The sequence below is a fragment of the Microtus oregoni genome, unplaced genomic scaffold, assembly GCF_018167655.1.
Source record: "Microtus oregoni isolate MIOR12 unplaced genomic scaffold, Mior012 000086F_ref0000336, whole genome shotgun sequence".
In the NCBI taxonomy this organism is placed as follows: domain Eukaryota; kingdom Metazoa; phylum Chordata; class Mammalia; order Rodentia; family Cricetidae; genus Microtus; species Microtus oregoni.
The window spans coordinates 4,010,616-4,022,882 of NW_024544552.1; the positions used below are offsets into that span (position 1 = coordinate 4,010,616).

Sequence of the window (12,267 nt, forward strand, 5' to 3'; positions counted from 1 at the left end):
AAAAAACAAAACAGAGAGAGAGAGAGAGATCCAGGATGCAGCAGGATCCTTTAGCAGCAGTTTGAAGCCCCTCAGCTTTGCCTCCTGGGCCATTTGTGCAGGGTCATACTTGAATACAATCCAGAGAGCAGCTCATAATCCCAGTCTTAGATCAACACTTGTCTTCTCTGACACACGCCACTCGGGGTGAGGCTCCACAAGCCATTAGGAGCTGGTCTCTAATTGCCTAAAGAATTACAAGTCACTAGGTCAGACACCAGAGAGTTAGGATCTGTCAGTTAGAAATGGATTTTTCTCTTTGGCCTGTTTGACCCTACATTTCTTACTGTATCACATTATCACATCTGTAACACTGACTTCTCTTCTGGAGCTTTCTCAGGCTGTGTGGGGATGACAGAGTTAAGGTTGCAGCCCTGACAAAAATGGAAGGAGCCTGGGGATCTTATAAGCTAGGGATATACTTTTAATTACATTCCCAAAGCCCAGACTTGGACAGATAAATGTCTGGGTGAGGTCAGGAGTGGGAATAGGGCATGGGGTGTTTCCAAAGCCCAGACTTGGACAGATAAAGGTCTGGTGAGGTCAGGAGTGGGAACAGGGAATAGGGTGTTAAAGAGACAAGAATTCTCTCTGGGCAGTATTTCAAGCTGCATTCAGAGACTTGACAGTGTTGCAGGAAAGAGTTGTACTGATCTTGCCCAGTGTTGAGCTAGTTTGTTTCCTTTTTTTTTTGTTTGTTTGTTTTTTTGTTTTTCGCAACAGGGTTTCCCCTGTAGTTTTAGACCCTGTCCTGGAACTGGCTTCCTCTTACGGGAATCCCTGGCTGATATCATTCTAGGATCTGCCCTTCCTTCCCAGCCCTTAGCTTCTTGTTCCTGAGTGTTCCTGATTTCTGATCTTGTTAGCAGAGGTAGTGGTTCCTGGAAGCTTCCTTGTCCCTGCCATGTGTTTGGTGTTTGGGAATCAGGCCTCACCGGACTAACTTTAATTACCCGCTGTCATCCTGTTTGTCATAACCACTCTAAATATAGTCCCTGTTGTCTATGCTTCTGGAAATTGAGAATTTGAGGGTGGGGAGTTCTGCTTTTTATATTGTTAGGTATCACAGGTGCTCTTTCTTCTGGTTAAGTGACAGGTCAGACTCCAAATCTGGAAAAGCAAGAGAGTCACAGTCTCCAGAGAGGCAGAAAGTCAGCCTGATCACAAGACCGCAAGAACAGCATCCTCATTCCCTCCTTAGATAGTTCCTTCTGGAAGTCATAGGACAATGGGACACACTGCAGATAATATACCAGAATAGACATATTCAAATGGCTTCGTTACACAGGGAAGCACACTGTAGACAGAGTGGAAGTATGGACGCTATTAAAATGCCTCGTGTTTCCTCGGTCACTACCAATTCACTTTCGGATTTCGTTTATAATATTTATTACAGTATTTTATGCCAATAAAGAGGTTAAAATTTTGAAGTGTTTCCTGTGTGATTTTTAGATTTCCTGTGTTGCTTAAAGGAGTTTAAGCAAATATCCCGTGCCTCCACCACCCCCTCTAACTCCCACACTGGCTTTGAATTCAAGGCCATCCTTCTGTCTCAAAATCCCAAAAGTGATGATTGCAGGCATCTGCCAACTTGTCAGACTTTAGACAAATGTTTCTTTTTAATAATTGTCTCCCCTACTCCTCAAATTCACGAACTTTTCTTTAATTAATGGTGTGTGTGTGAGTGTGTTTGTATGTGTGTGTATATGTGTGTGTGAGAAAGATGAATAAACACACTATGCTGAGTCCATTTAGTGCTACTCATATGTGTATTTGTTTAGTTTTTTTTTTTTTTAAATAAGGTCTTGTTGCACAGCTCTAGCTCGCCTTGAACTCCTTGCAATCCTTTCACCTTCCGGCCTTCTGAAGGTCACAGTAGTGGACCACTACACTTTCCTACCTCTATGTTTCATTTTCTTAATATAGCATGAAATAAAATCTCCGTTTTCCTTCAGACATTGTGCTGGTGTCTTTTACGAAGAACCCTTTTGAGCAGCTGGAGAGATGGTTCCACAGACAGGCTGTGCACTGCTCTTGCTGAGAAGTCCCAACACTCACATCAGGCAGCTCACAATGGCTTGTCATTCCAGCTCCAGGAAATCTAATACTCTCTTCCGGACTCCTCAAGCAGCAGAACTCACATGTGTGTGAACACACACCCTCACTTTAAAAACTAATGAGAAATGAAAAATTTAAATATGTAAACCATATCCTCAAGTGAATAGACACACTCTTGGGTTTGGCAAAGCCAGTGTCAATTACGTCTTTGGCTTACAAGGGGAATGACATATAGTTGTTTTCTCTCTTTTGTAACCAGTGGATCCCCCTGACCCAGGGGAAGCTGTCACAAACATGTTTCCTCAGTCAGCTAAGGATTCTAATATATTAGTGATATATATATATGTGTGTATGTGTGTGTATTGATATATCAACAAACTGTCTAGTCAGTTATTAATAGTGTTTCTAGAATAGAGAACAAAGAACATGAAGTTGCTGTTGTTGTTGTCTCTTGTAGCCCAGGCTAGCCTTGAACTTTAATTTGATATTTAGGCAGAACTGGTCTTGAACTTCTGATCCTCCTGACTGTACCTTCCAAGTGCTGAGGTTATAGGTATGTACTGTCATGCTTAGCCTAAAGTTCTATGTATATTTGTGAAGGTGAATGAAATTTCTGCTAGTTTATAAAGTACACTCGTTTATTTTTAATTTTATTTTATTATTTGTACATGTGTTTCGCCTGCATGTGTGTCTATGTACCATGTGAGCACCCATTGCCCACAAAGGCCAGAATGTTATACTATGTACAACTAAGCTTATAGCTGTGGAGGGTTCCACCGTCTCTTACTTGATTCTTACAAAAGGTCTAGGAATCACACAGGGTGGATAAAATGGTCCTGTGTGTTTATGAAGAGCAAACCAAACTTACCAAAGGCAAGTAACCAGCCTGGGGAACACAACCAGTGAGCAGCTGGCATGTTTTAGAGTTCAGGTCTCAGGAAAGAAAGCTATTCTATTGCGTTTCCACCCATGTACAAGCAGAGCTGGACACAGAGAAATGTGGGTTGGGAATGAGAGAAGAAAGAGGTGGGGATTCTTATGAGGACTAGAAAATGCAAGATAGAGGCAGCGGTGTCTGGAAATGTCAGTGTTTATTAAACATTTAAGGACATTTGGAGGTGGTAGAAGAAATGTGCAGAACGTAGAAAAATCCTAACAATCCCCTGCGCCTGGAAGCGCAACCTCTTCCTTTCCCTCCTGTTCTCCTGTGGTTTTGCTGTTTGCTGTCTCATTATTTCTTAAAGCCCCCTACACGACCCCTGACCCGTGAGGATCCATTTTTCTCTCTCTCCTTCCCCAAATCTTGAGTCCCAGAACTCTGCTCCAGTGTGGTCAGAGGGCATCAATCATGTAGCTGAGGTCTGAGGATCAGGGGCTCCACTGCCTGGGCTGGCTGGCTCTCCGGAAGAGATAAAGACTTAGCAGGGAGTGGGGAACTGCAAAAGCCACATGACGTCATTGGTCCTCAGTCATGGGGCCATGGGCTCAGATAAACAAACAGAAAAAAATATGGTGAACAAATAAAAAATGCTCGACAACCTAAATAAACCCCGATGGAGAGTCTGGTCTAGATGATGTGGACTTGAGCCCAAAGACAAGAGTGTGGAGTTGGGCCTCTGAGGGAAGGAAAAGAGAGAGCAGGAAAGAGCCAGGGGGATCAGCTGGGGTGGAGTTGTGGGGGATGGGAGGCCAAGTGGCCTATTGTTGGGCAGAGGCTATCAAGGTCCCTTTCTTCTCGGTGCCTGAGGGACAGGCACCAAACACGCAGCCCTTGGGGCAGGCGAGGAGTAGGGTTAGTCCCTAGGCTCCGAGAAAGCCTAGGGGTAAAGATGAGGGAGGAATACAAGAACTTGGAAAGGAAGGTTGAAATGAAACTTTACATCTCATTGGGAGGTAAGGGCAGGGCAGGGCTGAGGAGCAAGAGGAAAGTACCTAGACCTGGGAAAAGAGGAGCCTAGGTCCCCCTGCTCTGACAGGGCCTGGACGTGACCATCATTTGTCCGATTCCAGGCCCATCATGTTCTTGAGGGCGTTCTTGAGGCTGGTTCTACTGGGGGACTTGACTGCAGGCCGGAGCTCTGAGCTCTGTTCATCTTTACGAAGCTCCATCTCGATGACCACCACCTGAGAGCCTTTGGAGGACTCCGTCGCAGACCCCCGACCCCCCGCCCGGCCCGCTAACCGCTATTTCTTATCCTTGCGAGACTCCCCCAGCCCTTTAGACTTCTTCTCACTGGCAGCTTTGGTGCTTCTGCTGTGGTCCAGCATGGCATACAGCACTGGCGTCTGCGGGGAGGGTTGCACACATTCAGCTTAGGTCTTGACCTCCCCCACCCATCCCTCGCTGCTGTCCCGGGTTCCCATCGTTCTCCTCCCCAGTTTCACGTCTCGCTAACCTGACGCCCGCGCTTCGAGGAGTCCTTAGAAGACTTGTGAAATTTCCCCTTCTCCATGGCACTGTGGAAAGAGGGGTTGCAGCAGGATTGGTCTCACTGGAACCTACTCCTAGCGAACGCACTTCCTCTTTTCTTTCGCCCTCCCACCTCTGAAGCAGTCTTGGGGGATCCTGGATAGAAGGTGGGGGTCAGGCTCCGCCCCTTACCTGAGCCTCCTCTGCAGGGTCGCCTGCCGGCGCAGCCAGCAGTACCGAATCAGGTAGAAAAGCAGCAACAGCAACAGCACCACCCCGAGGATGCCCCCGATCACGGCTCCCAACACCACCCCATACCTAGTGGGCACTAGGAAGGGGCAAAGAAATAACGTGGGTGGAGGGGTAGGTAACAGAAGCCTGTATCTATGTTGCTTCGCCCTACACCCATTTCCAGTGGTTGGAAATGTGAAAATTCTAGCCAAGACTGCCTTTTGCCTCCCTTCCCAGAGTTTTGTTTTTTACTATTATTTTATTATATTTTTTGGGCTGGGCAGGGTCCCACGTGGCCCAGATTGGCCTTTGACTAGTCTTTGGGTACTTGCTACGTAGCTGACAATGGCCTTGAATTTCTGATGGATCGGCCTCTGCCTCTGAAGTACTAGGATTCCAGTCAGAACCTCCATGCCTACCCCCACGGCTCCTCACACCCCCCCACCCCGGTTTTACTATATATTTCAGCCTGGTCACTCTGCGACCCAGGCAATCACCTCGTCAGCCTCCCCAGAGCTGGGATTAAAGGCTCACACCACCACATCCAGATTAGTTAATCTGTTTGCCCTCCCCCCAGTCTATCAGCCCTCCCTGATACCTTCTTTGTACTGCTTCCCAGACCCCTGTCCCCTGTCCCTTCCCATACCTTTTTCAAAGACATAGAGCGTGACCTGAGAAGTCTTGCCCACTATGTCTGGTGGGTTTTTGACATCACAGGTGAAAGTGCCGTTGTCGCTGTAGTCAAGGTTGTGTATGACAATGGAGCCATCCTTCCAGCGAGGGTCCCCTACCCACTGGATGCGCTCTTTGAAGGTCCCCACTTCGTCAATGTAAGGTTGTCCTTTGGCATAGTGGAAGATCTACGAGGAACGAGGGAAATAGTGTGAGGGAACCCTAGTGTGAAAACTGCTGAAACTTGGCTCCAGACTCAGGATAACAGATCTTGTCCCAGGAGAGGAAGGACAGTGCACACAGGTCCTAGGCAAGGTGACAAAGACTGTTTACTTACTTTGCTACAGTTGAGTTTATGGCTCATAAAATAGCTTCCCTCTGTAGCCCAAGTTCACTTTTCTGTTGTTTGAAGCACCCTGTTATCTAACTCCAGGATACTCCCCTACCCCGCTTAGCATACTTACCGAAATGGCATCTCGGCCTCCTTCAGGCTGGTAGCGCCAGGTAAAAGAGATGTCATCTGAGACCCATTCACTGGACCAGAAGGAGCAGTGCAGGGTCACCTGGGAGCCAACAGCACCATAGACTTCCCTGTCTGTGTAAACCACAATGGCCAGGGCCGGGGACAGCACTGCAAGCAGAAGAACATGAGATGTACACACAGGAACAGTCAGACATGGAGAGGATGTGAGACCAACCAGCCATCAAGGGCTGGGACGCAGGTGAGGCCGTACCAAAGAAACACATCTGGACGAATTTGGTTGGTGAATGTAAATGCTTGCATCAGCCCCACGGTCTCAGCAGAAAGACTGCTCCTCGTGTCTATTGCCATACCACCCTGAATGTATCCCATCTTGTCTGATCTCAAAAGCTAAGCAGGCTCAGCGTGGAGGAGATAGATCAGTGCTTTTCTGTAGGATTCTAGAAGGTGGGTGGTAGCCAACTCTCACTTTCCCTTTTAGTCTCTTTTTTCTCCTTTCTTCCTTTTTTTCTTCCTTTCTTCTGAGGCAGCTTTACTATAGCCCATAGTAATTATCCTCCTGTCTCAGCCTTCTGAGTGTTGGAATGACAGTCATGTGCCAATGTTTTTGTTTTTGTTTTTTCCAAGATAGGATTTCTCTGTGTAGCTTTGGCTGTCCCGAAATTCACTCTGTAGACCAGGTTAGCTTCAAACTCAAAGAGATCAGCCTGCCTCTGCTTCTTGAATGCTAGGATTAAAGGTGTGCATCACCACCACTCAGCTTTTTTTTTTTTTTTAAGACAAAGAGTCTTACTATGTAGCCCTGGCTGATCAGGAACTCAATATGTAGACCAACGGGATGCACAGAGATACACCTGTTGCTGTCTCCTGAATGTTGGAATTAAAAACATGCACCACCGTGTCGTGCATGCATTCTTATAAGCTGTTAAAGCAATACAAATAAAGATAATGTCTCCTTTGACACTTACTCTAACAACCAATTTCTTTCCTGATATCTCCACCCACTTTGAACCACCATTACTAGTTAGTAAATATACTTTCTCTATGTATAAAACCCAATATAAATGCAATACACTCAAGATCTATCTGTGCTTATAACAAATGGCTAAATTTGTTTTATGGAGCTTTTCAAAATACAGTGTATATACCATATATTGGATTATAATTTACTTTTTTGTTTTGAATTAAGAATTTATGTATCTGGGATGGCTTTCTGTGATGACTCATAGACATCATTCCATACTGAGCAATTTTTTTTTTGTTGTTGTTTTTGTTTTTGTTTTTCGAGACAGGGTTTCTCTGTGGTTTTGGAGCCTGTCCTGGAACTAGCTCTTGTAGACCAGGCTGGTCTCGAACTCACAGAGATCCGCCTGCCTCTGCCTCCCGAGTGCTGGGATTAAAGGCTTGCGCCACCACCGCCTGGCCCATACTAAGCAGTTTTATAGCATTTCACAGTACAGCAAATTCACATTCTTGCAAGAAGACAGAAGGAGGAGGAGGAAGAAGAAGACAACTAGGAATACGAGTCCTCTTGCTGGGCACAATTGTCCTGCTGCATCCCTGGTTGCCGTTTAGTTTGCTCTTTACTGGGGAGCCAGGGAAGAAAGGACTTCATATCACTGTCGGGAAAAACTGGTACAGAGTAAGACCCAAAGTCCAGCACTCAGGGGACTCTGCATGTGGACCTCTGCGGTTCACGCATCTTCCCTCGTCTTGGTCACACTGGCCCGCTGCCACCCCTATAACACACCCACACAAGGAGAGTCATTCCAGGGAGACTGTGTGTGGGCTGGCCCTGGGGACAACTGTAGACTTTTCTGTTCTTTAGGAGGGGGCAACCAAACAAAGTCTCATTGTCTAAACAGTGCTAGAGGCTCATGCCACACCCACTCTCACCCTCTTGGTCCTGAATCCTCCACCTCAGCATGCAATATCTTTTCTTTGCCTCCTGGAAATTCTACCTTAGAGCCTCCTTGGGAATCCCCAATATAATAAAGAGGGTTATTCATTGGTTCTGACTCCTATTCCTCCTACTCCATCATTAATCTTTGCTCTTCTCAACTTGCTCAGTGGTTCTATGGGTGGGACAAAGCTTTCACCCCCTTAGCCTCCCTAGCTCCTCATTTCCTTTACCAAGGCTTCCCCCAACTTCCTATCTTCACCATAATCTTGGGGAACCACAGAAAGCCCAGTATGAACCAAAAAAGCCTAATTTTTGGATATACAACCCAAAGAGTTGAACTTGACCAAGGAAAGAACCTTGGCTTTTCTAACCGTTCCCCTCCCCTGCTGCTCATCCCACCCTTACTCTGGCTTGCCTTTGGAAGGCAAGGCAGTTTGGAAGAATCCACTTAGTTAACCTTGCTTTCTAATGTTCTCTTGCTCACTCAACATCTGTCAGAGGTAAAGGAAAAGGTTGCTCAGTTTAAAGAAGAAGGCTTTAGTGGGACAGGATCTTAGGATTCACTCACATTATAGACGAGAGGCCACAGCCAGACACCCAATCTAAGAAGTTGAGACCCCTGAGGGTGGGCTCACTCATTAGTTCTTATTGCCTGGCTTTTCTTTTCTGGGAAATTAAGGTTGGATAGCTCTTGCACCACTTGGGAATGAATGGGGTTCAGAACCCAGCGTCTGATCCTGTTCTTTGCCATACCCCTCTTTGCTTCTTGGTGGGCTGTCAGCGTGGATCTGGGGACATCTGACTGGTTTCCAACCTGGATGCTCAGGGAAGCTCTCTGTGATCTCTTTTACTGTGTCTTTTCAAGAAATACCCTTTCTGCTTCCTTTAAATGATATATCCCTTCCCTCCCCACACCTAACATGGCACCCCCTTCCTGCTCTCACTTGCTGTGAAGAGCATAGCGGGGACCTGGAGAAGTTGCTGAGAGAACACCTGAATCTCAGGGTTCCGGGACTTGGGGGCTTCACTTACCCAAAGAAGAGAAGAGCAGGGTAGCCAGGACAGGGCTGGGGCTGGATGAGGGAGCCCCAGGAGCCATAGCTGGGGTAGGGGCTAGGGCCCAGAGCGTCTGTGGGGTGAAGAAAGTGGGGGACAAGGAACTGAGCAGGGTTTTCTGGAACCTGCTTAAAATCCCCTGGATTCCCAGCATGAGGGGGCTGTCCTGAGCCAGTGACCAATTGCAGCCTGGCATGTGCGACTGAGAGGTGGTTGGGAGGGTGGCAGGGGGCATGGAGCAGAAGGGACATTGTATACTCTGGGTGGAGGGGTGGGAGAACACATACCACCCCATACACAGAGAGCTTTGTATATTCTGACCTCCCCCTACCCTAGGCTGGAATGTTGGGGGGGGTGAGGGAGAGGGACAGAAAAAGGGACACAGACACCCTTCTCTGGGGAATAGATAAGCTGAGAAACCTAGATCCAAAAGGCCATGCAAAAGCTTCCTTCTTAGCCTCCTTGCCTGAGAGCCCCAGGACCTAGAGGCCAATTTCTTTCAGAGAACTCCCAAATTAGGATGTCCCATGTTGTTCTGATTGCTACGGCAACACTGTAGCCTCCTTGAGATGACAAAGCCCTTTGGGAACAACTTTTTCCATCTCTCTGAATCCTAGGAGATTCTACCTAGACAGAAGCTTTTTTTTTTTTTAATTTAGAAACTTCCAAGAAAAAGCCCAAATCTCCCCCTTTTGTTAGGAAACCCTTCAACACCTTATGCTGTAAGGCAGTTTAAACAAGCAAAGGCACGTGTCGTCCTGCGTGCCGGCCATTTAGAAAGTATAAGAATGCTGGTATTCAAATGGTAAGTCGGTTCTGCCTGCAAGCTCAAAATCTAGTTTGAGGAGGCAGAGGGGAGAAACAGCCAACAAACTCATCAACAGCCAATGAACAGAACGCTGGGAATACCACACAACACCAACCACTCACTCCATCAGGAAGCTTAGGTTCTTCAAATAACCTTCACTTCATATATAAAGTTCAGAGGAAGGAGCAGTCAGGTCTAGGGGATAATGTTCTATAGGGACCTTGAAGGAGAAGTGCCATTTTAAAAAGGGGACTAGGAGGGACAGTGGCTAGATGGAACAGCGGAGAGCAGAAGCAAAAGTAAGTCGTCTTCCCCCATCCCGTGTGTCTGTGTATGTGTGTGTGTGTGTGACATTTGTGAAGCTCTGGGCATATTTAGAGCAGATTATATACATCCATGTTTGATTTGATGTGGGGATCTTACGGTACAGTAGGAAACAAGTCTGAACAGGAAGCTTGAAGGTCTCAAATGACAGTCTCAAGAGGGTAGACTTATTCTAGTGCACTGGAAGGATCTCCTCAAGAATTGAATTAGAGATGGGGAAATCAGCCTCAGTTTATGCCTGTCTTCCTAGCACTTAGGAAGTAGAAGCAGGAGGTTCAGGAGTTCAAGCCTAGCCTGGGCTATAAGAGATCATCTCATCAAGCAAGCAAACAAACAAGATGTTTGGAATGTCTACATGACCAGAGTCTGGGATTACAGGTGTACACTGCTGTGCGGTTATCTGCAGTGCTGGCCTAAAAACTGGGGCACTGTGAATACTAGGCAGTCATTCTACTTGCTTGGCTACATGCCTAGCTTTACTATTTTCTATGTTTGTTTCTTTACTGACCTTGCTAAGGCTGTAAGTCTCTTCAGGTGGGCTGGTTAGCATATTCGTGTATCTTTGAGTCCCCTATAGCACTTTCACAGACTGGCAAGAAGTCAATTATACATATACGGTCAATAAAATTATAAAAGACAAGTGATGGGACCGAGAAATGGCTCAGCAGTTAAGAAAACTGACTGCTGTCCCAGAGGCTGGGGACTGAGTCCCAGCACAGCACCCACATGGCAGCTCACAGGTTTGCAACTCCAGCTCCGGGGATCTGGCTCTCTCTTCTGGCCTCCTGGAGCCCCAAGCACACACGTGGTGCACACACAAAACAAGTAAAACACCTATATATACTAAAACAAAACAAAATGAAAAAAAAAACAGAGCTGAGTTAAACAGACATTCATTACATTTTACTGTTTCTGTTTTTGAGATAATGGTTTATGTAGTCCAGACTACCTGAAACTCAACCTGTAGTTGAGGATGATCTTGAATTCCTGATCTTTCTACTTCTACTTTCGAAGTACTAGGATTGCCTGTGTGCCACCAAGCCTGGGTTAGAGAGGGTTAGAGTTCAATATCAGAAGACTGTATTTACTGATTAACCTGTTTACTTTTAAAAGCTGTTTTTTTGTTGTTTCTCCTGTTTACTAATTTTTTTTAATATTTATTTATTATGTGTACAATATTCTGTCTGTGTGTATGTCTGCAGGCCAGAAGAGGGCACCAGACCTCATTACAGGTGGTTGTGAGCCACCATGTGGTTGCCGGGAATTGAACTCAGGACCTTTGGAAGAGCAGGCAATGCTCTTAACCACTGAGCCATCTCTCCAGCCCCTACTAATTTTTTTTTTTTTTTGGTTTTTCGAGACAGGGTTTCTCTGTGGCTTTGGAGCCTGTCCTGGAATTAGCTCTGTAGACCAGGCTGGCCTCGAACTCACAGAGATCCACCTGCCTCTGCCTCCCGAGTGCTGGGATTAAAGGCGTGCGCCACCACCGCCCGGCTCCTACTAATTTTTTTAAAAGATTTTATTTATTTATTATATATACAACATTCTGCCTCCATGTATGTCTGCACGCCAGAAGAGGTTGCCAGATCTCATTACAGATGGTTGTGAGCCACCATGTGGTTGCTGGGAATTGAACTCAGGACCTCTGGAAGAGCAGCCAGTGCTCTTAACCACTGAGCCATCTCTCCAGCCCCCTGTTTACTAAATTTTTAAAAGCAGGGTTTTGTTTTAGTTGTTGTTGTTGTTTTGTTTTTCCTATCTCTGGAGGCTGTCCTCAAACTCACGATCTTCTTATTTTAGCCTTCTAAGTGCTGGGACTGCAGGTAGCACACTATTCCCAGCATGAAACTTATTTTTTGATGTATCCAGCACTCAACTGTGCTGCAGCCGTCTTGAAGATCAAGAAACACTGCAAAATAGATTCTTGCACTGAATAGAAGACTGGACGAGAGAACCTCTAAGGTCCCTTCCAGTCCCTAAAATATGAAAGAGAGTTGTCAAACCTTACAGAAATAATATTATTCATTTGATGCAGGGGGAAACGCGAATTTGTGCTATTTAAATCCTGAAAGGAAAAAGGCAGGAGAGTGCTAGCGAGCTAAATATAAATGGGATCTGAATATTAACACAACCGAAAGAGATTTACAATAGAATTAGTCGCCCTGCGCTCCCCCTAGTCTTTCTCCCTTTGCCCCGCCACCACAGCTCCCAGGGTCAGGAACTTTGGCATTCAATTTCGTTCCTTTCTCACTAGCTCACTCTCTTTTCTCAGTTGAGAGTGCTCT

At 46.2% G+C, this 12,267-nt stretch overlaps 1 protein-coding gene across 1 annotated transcript; it reads right to left on the reverse strand.

Moving 5' to 3' along the window:
* Positions 1-3,179: 3,179 nt before the first annotated feature.
* Positions 3,180-8,959, reverse strand: LOC121442064 (myelin protein P0-like). The gene is given in 6 exon segments (XM_041643528.1): positions 3,180-4,383; positions 4,494-4,554; positions 4,700-4,835; positions 5,385-5,598; positions 5,875-6,041; positions 8,827-8,959. Coding segments are annotated over 6 exon segments (939 nt in total). The 5' UTR covers positions 8,894-8,959; the 3' UTR covers positions 3,180-4,089.
* Between the last annotated feature and the right edge of the window lie 3,308 nt (positions 8,960-12,267).